Genomic DNA, 22,793 nt, shown 5'->3' with positions numbered 1-22,793 from the left:
CGTGTTTAACTGCATGGCAGATTTATTTTTGTATGCATAATGAAGAGCTATAGCTACATGTACATTGGTGTATGAGTGTGATAATAAAGTTATTTCTTTCTCTTTCTAGACAGTCTTTCTTTAGCTCCCAGCAGTTTACCATCCTGTTCATCTGTTCCTACTCCACCAAACACTTCAGTTGGGACTGCTTTCTGCTCTAGTTGGACTTCTGTCAAACAAAAGATTCCAATTTTATATGACAAAAAATTTATAAAGAAAATATTTGATACTATCTAAAACCTTACAATACTTTTGTCGCTACTTTTGTCACAGTTGACATTGTTGCATTACAAATTCACAAATCAGTGGCCAAACATTTTTGTTATATAACACATAGTGGCTATGTACTATCAATCTTCAAAGGAAGTAATAATTAATTTACATGTTGTGGATTTCCTTAGAAGGTGAAATAGCGGCCCATAAATCCTAAATCAGCAGACATGTAGAATTCTTAAAGGGCACGTTAACTACAAATAAACATTCTCTGTATCAGCCATCTGCAAGTTACCAGACTAGTAAGTATATAACCCTTTGTGTGGTGTATACGAGGGTGTATAAAGATTTGTTGGGCACCCATTACCTTCTATTTCTTGCTCATCATCTTCGTCATCTTCACCAAGTATGATTTCATCAGGGTTGTGAGAAGCCTTAGCTAATGCCTCCATCTCACTGGATGCTTCTTCACTCCTGTTGCATATAATGAAGAATAACAATATAATCTATTGATAAATCAAGAGCTCCAAGAAAACTGAACAACAGACAAGTTTACGACTGTTACTGTTCTATTAGAATATATAGTGACTCCCAGCCTTAGTGACAACTGCATCTTCCAGGAATAACAATGCACTTAAGGAGCCACAACAGTGGGACCAGGAACTTCTGTACCATTTTGTAAGTGTGCATATATTAAATACAGCCACCTAAAAGCTTATTCTCTATTTTAAAAACCTGAACATGAGAATTTTTTGCTTTGTGAAGACAATACTAACAAGGAATACCACATAACATTAACAATCCGACTTATAAATCTGTGAATGTGAATAGTATACTGTATAAACCAGTGGTTTAGTTGAATCAGAAGTTGTTCTAAACTATATAAGCAGATACTATATAGAAGTGTTGGACACTGACCTGACAAACTGCACTTTGGTTGGCTTGTCTTGTTTAGCTTCCTCAGCTACTTTACGAGCAACTTCCTCCAGTTTTGCCATCTCATCCCCTAGTGATCATAAAGGAAGAATTTTACACTGTATAAACAGGATTTAATCTAGTGTATTATTCTTACTAGAATCTGTACTTAACAAGAGTACAGTACTTTCTATGGGTTGAAATTTCTAGCTTGTATAAAAAAACACTGCAACCAAGGTGACTATTCTATTAGAGTATTTTCTTGGGGTCAGAAAAAGTGAGTCCGTATGTTTTATTGCAGTAGTTTATGTAACAATGGATATGTAACCTGCTTTGTTGCCGGCTTCTTGTCCAGCTGCAGCTGCCAACATCTGGACGGAGACAAAGTTGACCTGAGTACTGAACTGTGCCTGTACACTGCGCTTGATACGTAACATCTCTCTGAATGTGTCTTCATTCCCATGATGGACTTCAAAATCCTGCCATGCCTTCCAAAATGTCTTGGAAATCTGCACACAAGAAATAAATTTGCTGCCTTTTAACTGTACATTGACTGAGCTACTGTCTGATAGTCAAGTACATTGTGAAACCATGGTGTGTATGTACAGTGTATACTGAACACATCAGACATAGGTAAAAAAGACACACGTCAGACAGTAGACTGCTCAATAAAACCACTCACTCTTGGGTCACTCATTTGTGAGCCGTGGCTGTAAATGGCTCGTGCTCGATCGATTTCTCCCAGTTTTGTTTCTAGTTCAGCGTAACTCAGACTCATCTCTCTGTAGTTAGGATATAATGGATCAAATGGATCAACTAATACATGCATTAACTCTGTAGATTAGTACTGCCAACCTTGCTCCATTATCAGGTAACACCTCTATAGCTTTCTCATATATCTCACGTGTATGAGATATACCAAACAACTCTGAAGCTTTCTTTATGTAGAGTTTGAACATCTATAAGTGAAATATAGAGTAAAGGGTGTGTGCGTGTGTGTGTGTGCGTGCGTGCGTGCGTGTGTGTGTGTGTGTGTGTGTGATACAGCTAATATGCTAAGGTCAATTACAATTTATACCTCTAGTTTTGCATCATCAGGTAGAGCAGTTGTTGCTCGCTCATAAATGGACATGGCATGTCGTGCCAAACCGTACTGCTCCTCTAACTTAACATACAACAAATAGAATGCTACAAGGGAAGAAATCACTACAGTAAACAACACAGCAACCTTTCAAAAGTCACTTCACTCACGTTTAGCATGTTTGGCTGGGCAACTATCAAGACATTGTTCAAACAAGTCTCGTGCTCGCTCCAGTTTTTTCCCACCCTGTTTAGCCCCACATAATGAATTCAGTTATGACAATGATTAGTACTTACATATCTTTCAATGAATTTGGTGAGGTAGGTGTTCCAAATATCTTTAACATGCGGCCATTTAAACATGCCCACTCCACGCTCATAAGCCTGCAATGTTATAAGATTTTTTAAAGCAATAAACATACAAATATTAATATTTGATTCCAGTTCAGCAATGAGTGAACTATGGGGTGAACAGTGTTCACAGTACTGAAATTATTTATATACAGAGGTCATACATCTGTTGTCAAATTACTCTAATAGAACGAACAGTCACTTTTTAATAGCAAATACTCCTACCAGGCTATGTCAATCACTCTAACATATACTTGAAAAATCTTACACTAGGTAACTAGTTTACCTTAAACGCCTCTTCATAGTACTTGTTCTCCTCCAGAAAGATACCATAGTTGAAGATGATTTGAGGACTAGCTATTTTGAGGTCCAGAATTCTGTTGTATACAGCCTTAGTGCTCTGCAGTGACAAAATGAAACAACATAATTTATTAATGCCCAGCTGGATCAAATACATTGACATCACATTCTAACTCTAACACAGGCCAAGAAGGTCCTGGTTTAAAGTCTAGTACAAGTTTAATAATGTTAGCTTGTGACTAGCTGCTACAAGAAATAACAGTAGACCATAAGAAGAAATGAATACATCCAACTTTCTTTAGGAGGGGGAGTAAGATTAATGAAATTGGTATAATACTATTATTAAATGAGGTTCATTCCCTTATAAGGTAATGAAGCATCTAAATATAGCACAGTTGCTAACCTCAAAAGTGCCGAGACTTTCTTCCAGGTCAGCATACATTGACCACACCTTCAAGTTGCGGTATATTCTCATTTGAACCGGCTCTGACTACATACAACAAATAAATCACACACCATCATGAAACACTGATACCAGAATACATGCAGACAGGAGCCATATTGGAAGTTTACTAAAGCCCTAAACTAGCAATCTAACTGTTCTTAAACTAGTAACCTAACTGTTCTTAAACTAATAATCTAACTGTTCTTAATATAACAACCAGAGCAAGGCTTAGTGGTAGCTGATTGACTGGCAGAGTAAATTACAAACTAGGCGGTTACATTTTCCATTTTGACTGAGTGTTATTTTTCTAATAGAACACACGACAAATACTCTAATAGAACAGTCACTGAAGCACAATGTACCACATACATACGTATAACACTTCAAGTGATGCAAACTTTGTGAAATTCTTTTTCATGAAAAAATTCATCCTCAAAACACACAATAGGACAAGTTATGTCTTAGAAATATGCTGCTGTTTGTCTTTGTCTGAAAACCTCACACATCAAAAATTTGCACAAGTATATTAACTGAAACAATGCATTATTGTTAACTTTTCACCTTGTCATAGTACTGTACTTTACGAGGTGGCATGGCTGTGGCTCTCTGCATCAATCGTAATGCTCGGTCATAATTCCTGTAAAAACAAACACATTTTGGGATCCAGTTGTTCAAGTGAGGCACACACTTACTCATGACGGATTTCCATCTCAGAAAATTGACACCACACCGTAGCAAGATCATCAACAGTACGGAAAGGAACTTTAACAGCCTTCTCTAAAATGACTCTAGCCTACATATGGAGAACAATAGTAATTCAGTGTTCAAAATATCCCAAGAATTTGTTTTAAGTATATGAGACAGTGAAATCTCATTAAAAGGGTTGCCAATGAGACCACAAAAACATAGTTTCTGGCTAATAAAATCATTAAAGCGGCCATGAAGTACACTTAGCTATGTGTGGGACCTACTAGTAGGTAGCTTAACAATTTTTTTTTGTTATGGAGCGGATAAAAGCACCATTTTTGGTATACAAGTTCTTTATGATGTATTTATCAATATTAGAAGGGGTGCCCACCAAACCTAATTATGTGTGGGCTGATAACGAAATGGTCATCAAGTAGCCCCAGTATAGTACATTCACGGTATATCCTACACTTGAATATGGAGTGAAACACACTTACATAGTTTTTCTATTTTCTATTTTGCATTCAATTTGTACAGACTTGTCAAATGAATTAGCAAATGGCACTGTAATTTTGCATGTGTACAATTTGAGTAGCTGTCTTAGACCAGTTAGTGGCAGTTAATACCAATGTTTAAGATGTATGTTCACAACCGCTGCTGTGGTCAATGCATCAACAGGCATTTTTACACTATGTAATACACAATTTTAGTCTCAAGCTACAGTGTATAGCTCATGCACACAGTGCAGTTTGGTGAAGACTCATTGCAAATTGCATGCGTACAAATATACACTACAATTTACTGATTCATTTGACAAGTTTGTGCATATTGAATGACAAATATAATTCAATTACAGTAGGAAAACTAACTCCACATTCAAGTGTACGGCATACTGCTAATGTACTATACTGGGGCTACTTGATCCACACGTAATTAGGTTTATACATCATTCCTGGCACCTTTTAAAGCTTCGACCAATGTAAAAGATTTATAATTAGTATTGTCTTTATGATAAGAATGCAAGGGTAGATTTCTCAGTTCATTTTCTGAACAACCTACCTATAGACCTATATAGGCTCAAACATTGATATAAATTATTAGGGGCTGGTGCTTAGCACATTCTCTAAAATATTAAGGCAATTTTGAAAAAGCCAATATGTTACAGACTCTTTTCCACAACCTAATTTGCTTTCAAGGGAAAAGCAAGAATGTATATTTGGTGGCAAGTGTAGTTATAGCGGCTGGCGAGACTACATGTAAGTTTAAAGATGCAAGTGCAAGCTAGTTTACTAGCATAGTTTACTAGTGAACATTGTATCACAACAATCTATTCTAAAGTGGTGGTGGCTCTGTGGTGCTTAATATGTGCAGACAGGAAAGGTTTGCAGACCAATGCAAGCAAATGCTTGAAAAGTAATATTGTAGTATAGTGCATCTTAATTAGCTACGTGGAGGATCATAAGCTGTGAAGTAACCACACGGACAATTCAGTCTGTTGACTACTTTACATTTCAAGTACCTCCATTATAACCAGGTACGTAGATTTTGTTTGCTGAGATATACTGTATGTTTCTGCATGCATCTTTTTGAAGCTTGGGTTGCCTTGTAGACGTTCCATAAATTCCATTCAAGTGACACTCTACCGTGTCATCTAAAATTGCATGGTAAAATTTCATTTTGTATAGTCATAACAAGGTGGACCTACTCCAGGAGGTTGTAATCAATTACTACACTATCCATGACATGCAGTAACTGAATGTAATTTCAAAAACTCAAAAAATGCTTACAAACTATACTCCCCAGCATAATAGGTTCTAGATCATCAACGTAATTATATCACATATAAAATGTTAGTTGGAAACACACCAAAGATGTAAACTTTTATGATATGCTGTCCTACCAACTTAAGAGAAACCAAAGAAAGTGTTGCTTACATACTCTTAACATGCAGTATGGGGGATAGGGTAACTTTGGAGAATTACACAGTGAAGTTTGAATAATACAGCAGATTTTCTGGAGTCTTGGGTTATCCCCAGGAATATTATAGATTATTAAAGGTCTGTTATGACATTTTAGTCAGGGGTTGTAAGCCTTCAAAAAAGGCCTTTTTGTGCACTTTTGGATAAAAGCATGAAACTTGGCAAAAAGTTTGTGTGTATAACAAAGATTATTTTTTGATAGGGAGCCACCTCAGATATGACCTTTGGTGACCTTTACAGGCAATTAATGTTCAAAAACTGTTAGCTTTGTCTCTATTTCATGTTTGTATGATCCAAAATCCACAAACTTGGTGTCAAATTGAAGCATTTTCCTTAACGAATAAGTTAGTTTTTACAGAAAGTCTATAGCTTATTCTGTTCTAAAGTTATAGTGATTTTTGTGGTAAAATATGCCACTATTGTCTCCCGCCCATGCACAATTTTGAAATATGTACAGAAAAAAGGTTTACTTTTTCAATATTTTAAATTTTTTTATTGAGGGTTTACAGCACAAGTGCTGAAGGTCAGTAGGACACCCGGTGCTACAGCCTGTTTAAAGTTGTTGTGTTTGAAAAGGTGGAGAAAGGAGAAAAAATCCATGACTGGAATGACCTATAGGCAGCCTCAAACCTGCAGACATCTGATTAATGCTCAAACGCTTACAGGAGTCTGCCAGACAGCCAGGATGTTCAATTTCATGTATATGTATCCATAGGAACTCTAGAGAGTGACTTATTATTTCAAAGTACCCCAGGTGGAACCAAATGGACATTAGTATATTTATTAAGGCTTTACAGCACAAGTGCTGAAGGTCTCTAGGACACCTGATCCTACAGCCTGTTCAAAGTTGTTACATAAAGTGTACTTATTCTGTATAACAATTTGACATGTTAAAATTAATAGGCATGATGCTTAGGGATAGATCAATTGACTGCCATGGATTACATTCCCACACAGGTTTTTGAGCAAAATATTGGGAGATACGGTAAGGCCACTTCAACTAAATCTTTTGTTTCTCGGACTGGAACTAGTTGAAAAGTGGGTCGGTAGGTAGGTATATAATATAATAATAATAGGTGGTAATAATTTTTTAAACTGAAGTTATGGCAACATGTGTAACTACGTCGTTTGATAACAAACTATTAGTTATGGTTAGTACATCTAAGTGACCAAACTTTCTGCTTTTACAACTCTTCTTGTAATAACCAAGCTCGCCCCACACAAAGCAGATATGGATAGCCAACAATACATCGACGCCACAAACTCACGTGATCGAACATGTGATCTTTAAAAATGAACAAAAACATTTCATTTACAAATTTTATGGGTCGGTCGGGCCCGAGAAACAAGAATTTTAGTTGAAGTGGCCTAACTGATATATAATAGGAAAATTTTACACAGGCAACTAAACGAAGTAAAATTGATTTATTGCTCATACATACCATATATACGTAAGTACTGGTCATGGTGCAGGTTTTAAAATCAAAACATTTGTCCAAAATTAAAGTAGTGTGGCTATTTATGTTGTACATTTTAAAATAAATTGTCTGGAATGTAGTAACTTAGTAGTTTTCTTAATTCTTATTTGTACAGTTTACTGTGTAATGTCAATAGGGGTGATCGATATGTGCAGATATTATAATGCTGTTTGGCTAGTGGTGTTTATACTGCTATTGTAAATAAACTACCATATCCTTTACTATCTTATTGCACCAGGTTATATAGTAAGCACTGCTTGTACTAACACCAAAATAATGCTTGGTATTAAGGATACACATATAATGGGGCATTGTTATAGGGTGACAACTAAACATTTATTGCATGCTTAGGTGTAACTCCTGGCTATTTTATATTCCATAAGCATCAGCACCATTTTAGCTAGGTGTTCTATCTTATGTAGACAAGTATGCAGTGAACGAGAGAAAATAAGTCGCTCTTATAAATGGCTATAACTTTGCAATAGTAAAAGCTATGGACTTTCTTTAAATTTTAGTGTACTGTTCAGAGCAAGAGATACCAACTTTGTGAATTTTGAACCATTTATAGATGAAACAGATGAAAAACTGACCATTTTAAAGCATTAAATTGGGTGTAAAAGTCACCAAAGGTCAAATCTGAGGTGGCTCCCTATCAAAAAATAACCTTTATGATACATACAAACTATGTGGCAAGTTTCATGTTTTTATCCAAAAGTGCACAAAAAAGGTCTTAGCACCCTAACTATTTTAGACTTTTCTTACTGTGCTTTTACAAATAAATTATTAGCTACAGGCCTACAGCTTATTAAAAGGAAACATTTACAATATATCTGTTAGTGGTTGACTGCTCTATTAAAGTATTTAGATTTTTTGCGACAAGCAGTGACCAATAATAATTGGGGTGTGGCACCAAAAATGGTCCAAATGCTTCAACAAATCTTCAGAACAAACTGGTGCTTTTATCTGCTTTGTAACAATTTCCTCAAAATTTGACGCTAAGCTACTCTACTATACCTGACACAACCAGTTTTCTAATGGGATTTTTCCAGGTTAGATGGTGCCCTTGTTGAGGTGGTCATGTTAAAAGATTAGGTGACATTTCACCATACTTAGTATAGTAATGAATGCTTAACAAACTTTGCTAGAGCACTGCAGCAAAAGTGACATGCTAAAGTGGGAGTGGCTGACCTCTGTAAGTTGTCCGTTGTTCTCATAGAACTTTGCAAACTCTACCCACATCACGTGAGGTTTGCCAACTGCTTTTTCGATGCTAACTGTCTGTACTGCTTCAGTGTAAGTGTTGATGACCTGAAATGGGTGATGAATGAACAAAGGTTAAACTAAAAAAGGGTGAGAAAATGTATGCAGTGTGTGTGTTGTGTAATTACATACTTCTTGTGGTTTCCCTTCAAACAGTTTGACTCTCTTCAACCATTCATTAACATTATGAGGATTTTGTCGTAACAGAACACTACAGAAAGCATAACTTCTCAAGGAGTATTAATACAGTCTTACTATGTACCTGCTTAATAAAAATGGTCGCCGGTCCATCAGGTGTTCAAACCTGGCCAGTCTTAACTCAAGATCAATATCATCTACAGTAACACAATAACATTCAATCAACACTTTGTACTACATACATAAATGTAGCATGAATGTTGTATTTGTATCTTGAAAAATTATTCCAACAGTTCATCTGAATTATTATTCATACAATATGTCTAAATTGCTATTCAAACATTTCATATTTTTCTGGTAGTAGGTCCTACTTTGAGACCTGTCCATTTTGCTGTATGGCCATGGAGTGTTGCAACGTTTTTCTGTGGCCAGAATATCAACCAAGGAAATGTTCTGTCAATTGCACTTATAAAAAAAAAATTGAAGCTTGTTTGTTTGCAGTCAAAATTGTCAACACTCAACATTTGACCTCTCAGCTCTAATGTATACATAGTTTTTGTTCTACCTTAAAGTCTTGGCATTACAAAGTGAATCTAGTAGGGATCCAGTGGTGATTCTAGACCTGACCTACAGAATGGGGGGGGGGGGGAGCAGGCAAGTAAGGCACAGCGCCGTACGGCTGTAATATAAAGTAGAATTTCAGGGCTGGGTGCAAACCCCAGAAGCTGCAGGATTTTTTCAATTTGAAGGGTTGAAAACAGCCTAAAATTTATGCTAAAAACAAGCAAAATGCTAAAAATAACAATGCCAATCTATACTGCAACTTTTCCCCCAAGATTTTTTGTAACTTATTTTTCAGCCATGCCACCCCCCCCTAGAATCGCCTATGGGGATTATATTCAACATGACAGTGTGCAGCCACCATCATTTATGTCACTTACCAGATTCCTTTAGTGCAACTTGCTCATGCAGTTATAACTACTGTTTGTATCATTATGTATTTTTAACATTGCACTACAAAGCTTTTAAAAAAAAATTTAAAAATTTCAACTATTAATATATTCATGTATACACTGCAACCACACAATTAGGGCTGTGCGATTATCGTAAATCCTATATCCCGATAAGTGATACCCTTTTATTGCAATAATTATGGTGTGACAATATAGAATTTAAATATATAAAGTCAAGCAGTGCTTGTTATTTATCACTTCCCACTAGTTGGATACCTTTCCCATCTGAATGTGGTTGATTTACAATAGATTACAAAGATTTAGACTCTATTTAGGCTGTTTTGGGTGGGTAATAAATCTCATATACTCCACCTTGTTTTCTAATATACTCCACGCCTTCAGGCACAATATAACACATGCTCAAAATCTAGGTTTATCCAATCACTATGCATTGTTCACGTGTACTAATTTAACGAGCGCTATTATTTTGTCACGTGAGGACGCATAGTTGCCATAGCGCTAGTATTATCACAAGAAAACCAGCCGCTTTTGCCAAGCCTACAGCAGAAACAGCCGTGGATGAGGTAAGTAATCTGAGTGTATTGTGAAATAGAGTCTAAAGCAGTTATACGGGCACAATGTGAAGTCTATGAAATTTATAAACCCTCAGGCCCTTAGTAGCGCCCTCGCTTCGCTCGTGCACTACAGCCTGGGCCTTCAGGTTTATAAATTCCATAGACTCCACATTGTGCCCGTATAACTATTATTTATTTATTATCTTGATAAGTTATCTTATTTACGATAGGTGATTTAGGTATCTAGATAATCTTTTTATCTAAATTATCTTCCAGCTCTACACACAATGCATTTATGTAAAACTGCACGAAACATAGTGAAATTTCTATATAATGGACACTTTAGGACCAAGAGATATGGATAATTTTGCCGTAACTCTTTCAGATATAAAATGTATGGAACCAGATCTGTTGGGAGTCTAGTGGATGTGGTAACATTGCTCACCATCTTCATTCATCTTGCCCATTTCTCCACCACTCTCCATTAAGGTACTAATCATACTCTCCTCAAACTGAGCATAGGCATCGAAGACTTGTCCAAAGTCTCTCACTGTTGTGACTGTCTGAATGGCTTCTTCATATATGTCCCTAGCCTATAAGGGTGTTAATGTATGTTACTGTGGTTGTCACTGTGTACCTGTATGTGGATATGTGACACATAGAGCATTATAATAATGGGGAATACTATACCGCATTTAACAGACAGACAGACAGACAGATGGACAGACAGAGACACCAAGACAGAGACACATATACACACTATATGCAGTACCATAAAACCCAAATCTTAATTATTTGAACAGTAAAAAGGACTGTTCTATTAGAGTTAGTGCATGCTTTATTAGAGTAGCTAAGTTCAGGCATTGATCACTTATCTGAACACCTTTTTGGCACGGAGGGGTATCAATTTACTACTGTACCTTTTCAAAGTGTCCTCCTCTGATATAGTAGTCAGCCAGGGAACACCACAATTGACCGATCATGTCAGTAAACCTCTTCAGTCCACCACGAATGATAGCATCAACTTTCAATGATGTCACCTACACAGCATAGAACATAATGGATGACTGGAGTAGTAACCATTGACAGCCAGTCAAGTGAGGAAAGCATACATTACTCTTACCTTTTCAGGATTCTTGGCAATTAACTCGCAAAGTTCATGCCATAGCTCATGTTTACTCTTTCTCTTTCTGGAGACGAAATTTTCCTAAAAAGATTTCTTAAAGGATTAGCACCCTATTAAGTTAGACACGCTTACCCTGTTCACAATCTCAGCTAGTTTTGAAGCAGCTTCATCCAGCCTCCCAATCTTTATCAAATAATCAATAAATTCCTCAGCATCCTCTGGTACCAGCTGTTGAAAAGAATAGTTTACAAAGCAGTCACATTGTAACACTTATGAAATAGTAATGCATGTGACATCAAATTTATTGAATTTTGTGACACACTAGAAGTCCTTGATTACAATGTTGGGCAAAAAATACTTAGTGATAAAAGATCCTGCTTAGGAACTATTCATTTTATTTAACATTGGTCCAACAATTAAGCCACATAGGAGCAGTAAGCCCTGTTATGCATATATTTGTAAACCTGTACAAAGACTCAGACTTTTAGCTATGCTAGAATGATAGATGCAATGGAGAGTCAACTATCTGAACGTCAAGCCAAAAGTCAATTATTTGAAAACCCAAACCATTGTTCAACTAGAGTATATTTTTGTCAACAAAAGCTAATAGAGTAATCAAACAAAAAAGCTCTGTATATAATTGAATGGCTGTTGTATTCTACGCATTTTTCAATTATACAGACAGTCAACTCTCCAGAACCTAGAATTACAATTGCATTATGTAAATCCCCATGGTAACATGTTTCGTTCACCTAAACAACAATATCATACCTTCATGTATCGTCGGTACACTCTGATGGCAGTTTCTGGGATGTTGTGGCTGCGGACAAACTTGAGATACAGTGGCCACACCCTCCTGTGCTGTGTCAGTGGGAGAGCCCTCAGGGCACGATCAAACACATGTCGTGTCCTCGTTATCTTGTTCTGATCCACCAGAAATGTACAATAATCAATCCAAATACGAGGCATCTATAGGTTTAAACAGCCAATAGAAGGATTTTAGAACAGTGGAGCCAACAACCTTACCTTATGTAGAAAGACCAGTGCTCGTTCAAAAGCATTGTTGACATCCTCATAGACAGGATCAGTAATACATCTACATGAGAGTTCAGTTTAGCATTGATGCATGTTATAACCCACACAGGTGCAGAGAGTATTTCAGTTGTAATAAATCGAAATGAATTATGTGGATAAATTTACGTTTTTCACATGTGCAGTGGTTGTTGTGAAACTTCTAGTTCACTAAAATGGCAACTACTGCTATCTATCAAGCTAACTTTCTACCAGGTTCAGATTTATTAATGTATGACTTGTTTCCAGCGTCCATCAGTCCTACTATACATGCATTGTAGAATTACACACTTACCTCACTGCTGCTGACAGGTTGGTTGTGAATGTATTTCTTTACTGAAATACGCTACTTCAGAATTATTTTTTGCATCCATGACAAGATACTGACTGCCCAAGCAGAAATTTTTGTGTGGAATTAAAAGTGCTGATTTTACAAAGCTGTCAAATTGCCTTACTTGTGTTCATTATACAAACTGAATTGCACATATTTTATTTATTTTTTATTTATTTATAAAAGAATTGTACATATCTCGGATTGTACAAAACTGTTCCAAATTGTACAATAGTTACATTACTGGTCTATTTGTTTGACCCTCGACATTACTCTTGCTCATCCAACTGCTGAGATTTTCTATCTTATTTGGCGGGAAAGTGGAAGTAGTCTGAATCTCTAGTGTAAATTTCATGTGTGCTCACTTCCCTTGGAAGTTATAATCGCTTACAATCTTTACAACAGTTTACTGTTAATGTGATATATGGATTGGTTTTCTAAAATCTAGTCACATATACACTCTCTATGGATGTCAGGCATGAGATCTAACAAGAAGCAAGGTGTTGTATTAACAAGCTCGTCAAGTATGGTGATGTTGAAGGTTGTCAAGTGGCTTCATCAAATCCAACACAAAGCTATATCTACTTCACCTGTATTATGGGACTTCCACATTATTGGAGATGCATTTAGTCAAACTAAACTCTGACTAAATGTAATGCCAAACAATTTGTTTGCCAAAATTTCTGAAAATTATCTATTGTAAAATTTGCCGAGATTTGAAATCTTGCACATTTTTCTGAGTTGCAGACCCCTCACAACTATAATGGACACTAACATGATATACATGTCTGCCTTGAACATGGATGATGTGCTTGTATCTAAAACAGACTTACTTCTCCTTCACTTGTCTTCTCCTCAGCTTGAGGTAGTTATACCACAACTTGTAACTAAACAGACAACTCCAATACACACCACCATCACGTAGTTATACTACACACCTTCCTGGCAGCTGCTTTAGTGCCCTCTCATACACAAGGTTGACTACAGCCTTCGGTGATGAGCTCTTGTGGTCGATATATCGCATCCATGACTTCACCTGGTAAGGGTGTCTTAAACATTCCTCCTCAAAGGGGAGATCACTCTCGTCCTGTGTAGTAAGCTGTCGCTGAGGGTTTATGATTTATGAACTTACAAAGACTAACTCGGTAGCGTTGTCTAGAACAGGCATCTAATAGCGCTGCTTTTCCTAGGTTGCTTCTTATTAATTCGCGCAATGTTGTACACGTGCCTGCTCGTGGCTTGGTTTGCACGTGCATGACTACTTGCAGGACACTATGGTTCGGCTCGGCTCAGCTCGTGGACTTGGAGTTACAATATGACGTTCTATGGGACACTCAACGAGGACAAAACTACTCGAAATCGGGTGAGATATGTTTATTATTTTGTCTTCATGTGCATACGCACTAGCTAGTTGTGTGAAGTGAGTTAAAGGGTTGGAGGACGGACCGTCCTGGTGTGAAACGCCGCTGGTCCAAAACTTTAGAGTTTAGCCCCCGAAGAACTCACCAAAAACTTGCACACGTGCATTGTAGCAGTTCAAACCAAGCTAGGGTTCATGGGGTGTAAGTGTGATAATGCAGTGACTTATGGTAATAAGATTCCGACATCCAGTAATGCGCTTATCAATGTAATGCCCGACTACCACTGATACGGGCTGAGGGTGGGGAAAGGTTGGGGATGGTGGGGAAATTGATCGCTAAATTTCCCCGACATAGTGGGGATTTGTCTTCGCTAAAAAAATTCACTCAGACAGCGAACATGTGTGCTTTCAGTTTAGGAAAGAGTGTCTCTGGTGCTAGCTATTACAGTGTAATATGTTTATACTAGAATCCACACTCGAACTAACTCATCACTAGACCAACGCCATACGACCATACAAATCCCTGCCTAGCTCCAGTATTCCCGGGGTCTGCAGGTCGAGACTTGGTCAGGGTTTGTATCGCCAGTACTCCCCCAGTAGGTGGGGAATTGTAATTTTCAGAAATGCAAATCCCCACCTCAGCCCGTATTAGTGGTAGTCGGGATTACATTGATAGGTGCATAACTGAATTCAATGTGTGCATATGGAAATACAGACAAAAAGGTCCAAACATGTACATGTGACAGCAGTTGAATTACTTGGGTACATTCAGCAAAAAAAACGCTTACATATAGGCTTGACCTTTACAAACACCAATCATCACCTATCAACAAGTCTCTGTTACCAGTTGGGTGTACATATGATCAAAGGGTAACTTGATTTTGTATAGGCTGTACTCTCCTTAAATGATATCAGGCCATCACAGAGGAGGGTGGAAGCATTTTTAAGCACTACTTTAAAATATTACCCTAATTGCATGTATAGTTTTGTTTAAAATCTCACGTGAACCTCAATAGTTGCAATACAAAACCAGCATATGTTGGGGATCACTAGATATTTAGATCATGCTTCATGTAAGAATTATGGTGATGCAATTTGTTTTGTAAAAGCATGTGAAATCGATAAAGCACTATTTCATGTGTTGCGATTGTAATAGTACTAGCCAGGTATGAATATTCTAAATGTCACAGTACACTTTGTTACATTGTCCACACATTTTAGTTCATACCGAAAAACAAATGCTTGGGTAGCTAATTCATTTTAATGGCACTTAGAGCGCTTCCACCCTCCTCTGAGGCCATTACTATTCAGTGGACTGGACTAGTGGACTGGACTAGTGGACTGGACTAGTGGACTGGACTAGTGGACTGGACTAGTGGACTGGACTAGTGGACTGGACTAGTGGACTGGCATGTTTTGTACATTCTAAGATTTGATTTGCCGAGTCTCTATGTGAAAACTGTCTAATAATTTTCTTACTGTCTGTTATTCCACTATACATCACTTACTCCTTACCTGGTGTATAATAGTAATGCTGCTGGGAATGTGACAGTGATAGTTCACCAGTGATGACATCCTTCAAGATTTCCTTAGAGCATGAGAGCTAGTCTTGCAAAGCACTGGCCAGATTTCTATTTCAGCAGCACAGAGGATTACCAACACTAGAAAGACAACGCTAGTCGGTAGTAGATGGTTTTGGGATTTGGTGACATTTTGCGTGTACGTTTGTTGTGTCTTTGGTGTACATGGCTGGTGATATGGGGTATGATTGTTTTGTTTGTTAATGTCCCCCAGAGAAGGGGTAATCCTCCCAGAATAAATACCTGTGTAACTCATGGAGAGGGATATTCTCAGTCTACTTGGGGTACCTGAAGCATGATTGTTTTGTGGGGACATCTCTCTCTCTCTATTGGTCCTCTCTCTATTTCTACAACCAGATACAGGTGGTTGTGTTCTGGATCTCCTGGAATTTGTTGTTCCAGGAACACATCGCCCATGTCTCTGGGGATTGCTTGTTCTATCCTTTTTAGGATTTCTCCATGTCTGACCTGATCAATCCTATTGAGTGGTGGCAGTGGCTAAGCACGTGAAGAAGAGTTTCTGGGTGTGATCCACAGCATCTGAAATTGATGGTGCTCCTGCCATCTGGAATCCAGCTGTTGCTGCTAGGGTGTTTCTCCACTTAGCTAAAGTATTTACCCTGGTCTGTGCACTTCGTCAGTAACTCCAGATAGTAGGTAAGTCGTTTGTCTCTCAAGCTGTCCAGGCCTTTTTCTTGGTGACTGGTGTCACCAACTTCTAAATTCACCCCTTCCTCATCTGTGAATATCAGTTTGGCGTTGAGTCTGTAGTAGCACCCTCTCACTGAACTGTACATGGACTGAACATCTTGGCTTGTATGACTTCATCTGTCTGGTTAGTTGCTAAGAAATTCAATTTCTTACTTGTTTTGACCTCAATTGTGTCGTTTATTCTTCTTGCAGCGCTAGCCACAACTGTTTTATCTTTGCAGATGAGATACTTGAAGGCTTATGAAACCCAGACAACATCTAACTTGTCTTCAATGTTTGGTACCCAGCTTACTTACCAATGCATGTAGAAAGATGGAGTGTTCATCCTTCTGGGAAGCCGAAATGCCTTTTAGGCAGGACTGTAGAAGTTCAAAACACCCTTCATATGGGAGAAATCCTTTTTGGGAATTATTGATAGCGTCTACTATAGCCCAGGTTGCAATTCTCTTGGCAATGCATACTGCGTAGATATTATATATAGTGTTCTGGAGGCAAATAGGCCTCCAGCTGCTGAGATCATCTTTGTCACCCCTGTTCTTGTAGTCAAGCACTGTTGTACTTTTCTTCCAGCTTTCTGGTATTTCCTGCAGAGGTCAGTGATATCAGCTCTGCTGCAGCCATTGTTCGTATGGTCAGCACACAGGGTACACACAAACATCCATGAGTAGGTGAATTGCTCATGGCCAAATAAGTGCTCTGCATAATTATCCCTCTAATGCATCACCCACCCACTTCATATGGTAGTGGGTACATTCTATTACTACCTGTAGGATATACAATATTTTAATCACCTTACCTTGTGATAGTGCTGGTTCCTCTCGTGCGGCTATTCCTAGAGCTAGGATCACCTCTACATCTTGGTTTCCTTGTAGTACATCTGGTTCAGATGGTGAGGTTGGCACATCGCTAGACTCCTCAGATCCTTTATCCCCATCATCACTCATCTCTCTTATTGGCTGACTAGTAGTAGTTTGGCTCAGATAGGAGAAGGTTTCTTTCCACCCTAAGGCCACTCCAAGAAAATTCCTTGTTTCCCATTTCATTGACCTTTAAAATACATGCGGGCGGGCGGTTCATTATCCATTATTGCGGTTCATTATCCATTATTCATTGTAGATATTTCCACTTATTTTCGAAATTCATAACTTACAGGTAAGAATACAGTAGAAATATTTAAGATAAGAACCTGAACAGTGAAAAGCTAGCTAAATGGGCTTTCTGAATGCTAAACTTTAACTAGTTACTGCTATGCAATCACAGGATAAATAATGAATAAAATGTTCAGTTGACAGCAATAATGGAATGACCATGCAGGAAGAGAATCTGCATGCGGGCGGGAAATGGGAAACAATGAATTTTCTTGGAGTGGCCTAAGTATTGTGATAGAATTCTTTGTTTGACACTCCCCACCTGGTGTGCTGTCTTGTCCAATGATCATAGCCTTCGCTAAGGCAATATCGCCAACATTAAACATTTCTCTCATCAACGAGTTTGTAAGGTGTATAGGCCAATGGGTTGGTTGACTTGCTTTAGTACTGTCCTCATTGTTAACGCTATTCCCTATTCCTCATCATCTGGTTGTGAGGTCGGGTTTGCTGAGTGTTCACTTGTGGTACATTCAAGTATGCATTTGTATCAAAAAGAAAACAACTGACTGGGCAAGGCAAGGGCTAGCTCACAACCCCCCAAAATCCCCAATATTTAAGTATGTCAAAATAGTTATTTGGTAGACTGACTGTCTTCAGACAAGTGTAACTCAAAAACGGCTAAGGCTATGGGCTTGAATTTTTCACTGTTGACATCACTTTAGTCTAACAAGTGTGTTTTGGCATGCTGCATTATGTACGATGCATGCTTCAAGAACTTACCTGTGTCCTCTCTTTGCATCTCATTTATTTGTCTTACCTGGCAGCCGAAGGTATCAATTTGTGGTAGCGCTGCATGATGGCGGCTTCCTTATGAATAATCCGAGTACTCCGTTGTGACTAGGTTGATTGCAGAGGTCCTTCTCATAGTATTCGTTGTTTGTAACGCTGTGTAGTGGTGAAAACGAAGAATAATGGCCACTTTGCTATTTCAATAATTGATGGTTGGGGTGAGTGTTCAGATGAAAACAATAATGTTTTAATTTTCTCATTTAAAATGTGGTATACTTGGGTTCACCAATCATAGCTAATGATGTTAAAGAAGTACAAGGAAAGGTCAAGTTTGGTTAGGGATCAAGGAAATTAAAAGTAGATGTACCAGTAAGACTTGTATTTTAATCCCTTATTCAGTCATGGGTGTATAGACTGAAGTAGGGATTTAATATCCACTCGTAATTCTTCAGGTGTAAGCAACCTCCCTTGTTTCCATACCTGTGATCCCTGCTACTTACAATTTAGTAGGGTTATTGCATAATATTACCTTTGATGTGTGAGGTTACTAAATCCAATAGAAACCTGTGGTGGGGTTGCTAAATAGTTATTAACTTGTGGTCTTGTTAGTTGTTGTTTACTACATTCATCAAACGAAAATCAGCAAAGCCAAAAACAAATGTCCTTACTGTTAGCTTACTTTCTGGACAAGACAGACATAATTAGCATTCAATCATTCATTACACCAATGTCTGGCATGGTGTGGCGCTGACACAATAAACTCGAAGGGTAAATTTCAATGCTAGCACGCATAGTTTGCTTCCTAATATTTTCTGTACAAGACAAGTGTCACTCTAGCCCAGCATGATACTACTTGATACTGGCACTATTGTCACGTAATGTCTGAATGTCACACCAGTGCAGTGCCACTGACATGATAAACTTGACTTAAGGATGAATCCCAATGCTAACATGCTTTCTCTCACTCTTTCTTAATCTAGGAAAACTTTCTAAATCACTCACAGGTTGATATCAATTTCGACGCTATTTAGAGCTCCTCAGACGATGTAGGCTACTAGGCTTGGTTAGTAATGGCTACTACACAATTAATTACCTAATACATAAAGGCTGATTTCCATATAACCGCAAACTACCTGCATTATTGTCTGAGTCAGGTGTGTCAAGCGGTTGGCCTGTGACTAGCTGAGATGGATTAACAGTTCGCTACACATCAATATTTTTCCGTACTTTGTAAGTTTATGGAAACGATCCTGGCAACAAAGGTACCCCTTAATTTGTTACAACATGTTACGGGTGTTTTAGTGACACTCTACAAAGCGTGGTATACCTGTAGGCACCATGCTTGGCTTCTTCATGTTGAATATTGCTGGTGTTTGCCTTGCAGTGTTTGCAAAAAAACTGGCCGTTTTTGCACATCCCTCAAAATTCCATTTTATTGCTTCTCTGTTGTCAAGGAGTGGACAGCCAAAATTTCAGTCTTTTGTAATGAATACTCTTGGAGTTATAGCGCTAGGTAGTTGGAACAGGAATAAACTTGATTTGTACAGCAACAATATTAATACAAATAAAACACAGGCACTTATTTTATCGATCATAACTCACCACTAAAACAAGCTACGAAGATGGTTTTTGGCTCAATCTGTTCACCATGAACTGGACATTGATCAAGGTATAATGTGTTTTCCTGTATACGTCTCCGTGTGGACAAAGAAGAAGGCCATTTCAACAATTAAATGGTGACGGTAAACTTTGTTTCTACCGCATCATAAATAAGCGCCCATAACTCACATACCGTATGCTGTATGAACACGAAACAAATATTTTCTTACTTCCAATGGACAGGAGAATCCGGTGGTGTATAGGTTTTATTATTTTGTTTCAGTACATACTGAAGCAATTAAAGCACACATAACATTTTTATGTAGCACATATTTTTTTACCCAGTTTATTTCATTACGTTTTAATAACATGAATAGTGGGGATCGCAGGGGACTGTTAGCTCTTTCAATTGCACTTTGTGTAGGATTAAGATTATCTACTTTCTTTTGCAAAAGTGCTTTGTTTTCTAACCAAATCTGATGAAATCCTATTTCTTCTTGAATTATGTAAACAAAACAATGATGCCACATTTAGTTGCATCATTCCCCATATTTCATTTAAATGAAGGATTTTGCATGATTCATTTTAATGGCACTTAAACTGCTTCCACCCTCTGTGTTTGTACAGGCTATATTGTAGTAGGACTCTCTCTTGCTACTACTGTATGTACCGTATAGCAGATTTTTCTTGTGATATGTGTGAAAATGAACCCATGTGACACTTAATCTCCTGAGACGACAAATTTGCAGCATTGAATTCCTCGTTTGAATTTATTCCTTGCTGAATAAGTGTTCATGTAGATTTTATGTACAAGTGCATGTACAGCCTTAACATTTAAACGCAATGCTGGTGGCTAGGTAAAGCAATGGAATTTGGTTTAAAATAGGCATGTTTCCTTGTATCATGATGAATTTATGTAGGCACTTAGTGGTGGCTGTTTTGTACTGCTCAGTGAAGAAACATGTGTTAATGTGTGGCTGTTTTGTGCTGCTTAGTGAAGAAACATGTGTTAATGTGTGGTTGTTTTGTGCTGCTCAGTGAAGAAACACATGTTGTGTTGTAGGAGGTTCAGGGAATGAGAACTCAAGCATGTGAATACTGATCACTGCTACTTATCATTGTAATCTCCTTGACAATACAGTTCATCCTCAGTTATCCAAACACCACCAAAAGTGACTGAATATTTTGTTGCTAGTGTGTGTTCTATTAGGGTAAATGTATGTTTCACAGCTACTTACTGTAACTGTTGATAGTATTGTTTTTCTTTGCCTCTGGTATGAATGTTATGGTACTTATAATTCCTGTAGGTTGGCTTATGATAGTGGGATTTTACAGGTGATCAAAATTTTAAAGTTGATATGACATACCGTGAAGTTAATAAGTTAAAAGTTAAAACAACAAACAACATCCGATAGATGTGCTGAGCTGCAGCAATTATTAGTTGGAATGGGGACACTGATTGAAACCTTGCAACAGGTAATGCTAACGTACACACATCTGCATATGTACACACACACACACGCACACACACACACATGCATACATATATTTCAATCTATGCATGTGCTATATATTTTTTCCAGATACAGAACACTAACTTGTAAACAGTATGTTCATACATTCTTGTAAACATTTCAGAGCCAGAGGTGAAGTCTAAGAAACATGAAACAACTAGCTGGAGCGTTCCCCAGTAGTAAGAGTTATACAATATTGATTAACTGATCAACTGTACTTTGTTATAGATAGGAGAAAACCAGTTCCAGAAGAGGAGGACAAAGCTGGTGGCTAGCATCTTCACAATATAGTTTTATACAACAAAGATGCATGCAGTGTACATGTGACCCACACCAGTGTTTACAAATAGGTGGGACCTGCATGGACCTGGTACATATATAAGAGCTAAGACATGTAAGGGTTGAGATTATGGATCTGATATTGGACAAGCACAATAAGCTTGTAGGCGTACTAGGAGTATCTGGGATCCAACTTTGCTAGAAATACATATACCTCTGTTTGTTTGAACATTGTATACTGTACATTGCAATTTATGTGACTTAGTAATATGCAATACGCAGTGTGCAATACTCAGAGAGCCCACATGTACAGTATGAGACGAACAAAACACTGTCCATGTTATGCAAATCCTGTTGTTCACTGGTGGGTAGCCCACCTGCATGCCTGAGTGGCAGTGGTTGTTAATCTGCAGACAACGTATTGATGTGATTCAACTCAAAACTTCTCTCATCAAGTTTGTGGTATGGAGGTTCGCGCAATTGTTGGTATACATTCTCTATTTCAATAATGTTGCAAGGTGATTAGGGCAAGTTGGTATGTTCTTGCAAGGTGCTTGTTGCTCTTAGTCCTTTTTTTATTTATTGGGTTTGGCATTTGTTCCGGGTGAGTGCATAACCTTCCCCTGTAGTAATGGATGATTGTTTTGTTTATTAATGTCCCCCAGTGGGGGAGTGAGCCACCCAGGAGGTACTGCAATACCTGGGTAACTCGTGGAGAGGGTGAAGCAAGCTTCAAACTCCTCTCCGAGTTCCACAAATTAGAGTAATATCGAATAGGCTAATAGCCTATGTGTCAGATATTACACTGACAAGAACAGTTATTTCTACTTGATCTTAGCCGATAGGCCGAGAAGCGATAAAAAAATTGCCTTTCTTCACTTCTTTTATAGTGCTACTTGCAGATTTTCATTGTGGAAGTACATTTTTTACCA

General features: G+C 37.9%; 1 protein-coding gene, 1 long non-coding RNA gene and 1 other non-coding gene across 4 annotated transcripts; 1 reads left to right on the top strand and 2 right to left on the bottom strand.

The window, feature by feature from the left end:
- Positions 1 to 16: 16 nt before the first annotated feature.
- Positions 17 to 14,176, bottom strand: LOC136267249 (pre-mRNA-splicing factor SYF1-like). Of its 2 annotated transcripts, none has more exons than XM_066062332.1 (25): positions 14,074 to 14,176; positions 13,880 to 14,028; positions 13,775 to 13,828; positions 12,566 to 12,635; positions 12,311 to 12,508; positions 11,672 to 11,767; positions 11,537 to 11,620; positions 11,334 to 11,453; positions 10,859 to 11,006; positions 9,010 to 9,082; positions 8,880 to 8,958; positions 8,676 to 8,795; positions 4,036 to 4,136; positions 3,905 to 3,980; positions 3,302 to 3,388; positions 2,885 to 2,998; positions 2,545 to 2,631; positions 2,419 to 2,494; positions 2,246 to 2,355; positions 2,023 to 2,126; positions 1,850 to 1,949; positions 1,496 to 1,676; positions 1,171 to 1,258; positions 620 to 726; positions 17 to 208 (listed from the first exon to the last, which is right to left on the bottom strand). In XM_066062332.1, the coding sequence occupies exons 1-25, from the start codon at positions 14,107 to 14,109 to the stop codon at positions 90 to 92; spliced, it is 2,577 nt and encodes an 858-aa protein (XP_065918404.1). In that variant the 5' UTR covers positions 14,110 to 14,176; the 3' UTR covers positions 17 to 89. The 2 variants fall into 2 exon arrangements, with proteins under 2 accessions (XP_065918404.1, XP_065918405.1); XM_066062333.1 differs by having other exon boundaries at positions 14,084 to 14,154.
- LOC136267255 (uncharacterized) lies at positions 14,159 to 22,158 on the top strand. The gene is made up of 4 exons (XR_010706601.1): positions 14,159 to 14,304; positions 21,376 to 21,544; positions 21,707 to 21,761; positions 21,811 to 22,158. It is a non-coding gene; the product is annotated as an uncharacterized lncRNA (long non-coding RNA).
- Positions 22,159 to 22,528: 370 nt separating this feature from the next.
- LOC136267837 (U2 spliceosomal RNA) lies at positions 22,529 to 22,719 on the bottom strand. The gene has a single exon (XR_010706800.1). It is a non-coding gene; the product is annotated as a U2 spliceosomal RNA (small nuclear RNA).
- Positions 22,720 to 22,793: the final 74 nt, after the last annotated feature.

This window comes from Dysidea avara, chromosome 9 (assembly GCF_963678975.1).
Source record: "Dysidea avara chromosome 9, odDysAvar1.4, whole genome shotgun sequence".
Taxonomy (NCBI): domain Eukaryota; kingdom Metazoa; phylum Porifera; class Demospongiae; order Dictyoceratida; family Dysideidae; genus Dysidea; species Dysidea avara.
This window is presented reverse-complemented; position numbering and strand designations above follow the sequence as displayed.

Excerpts from the sequence above, each read along its gene's own strand:
- LOC136267249 (XM_066062332.1), bottom strand. The coding sequence starts at position 14,109 with ATGCCTGTTCTAGACAACGCTACCGAGTTAGTCTTT. Across the intron at positions 8,959-9,009 it reads CGACCATTTTTATTAAGCAG|TGTTCTGTTACGACAAAATC; the intron begins GTACATAGTAAG and ends TGCTTTCTGTAG. Across the intron at positions 2,495-2,544 it reads CCAAATTCATTGAAAGATAT|GGTGGGAAAAAACTGGAGCG; the intron begins GTAAGTACTAAT and ends GGGGCTAAACAG.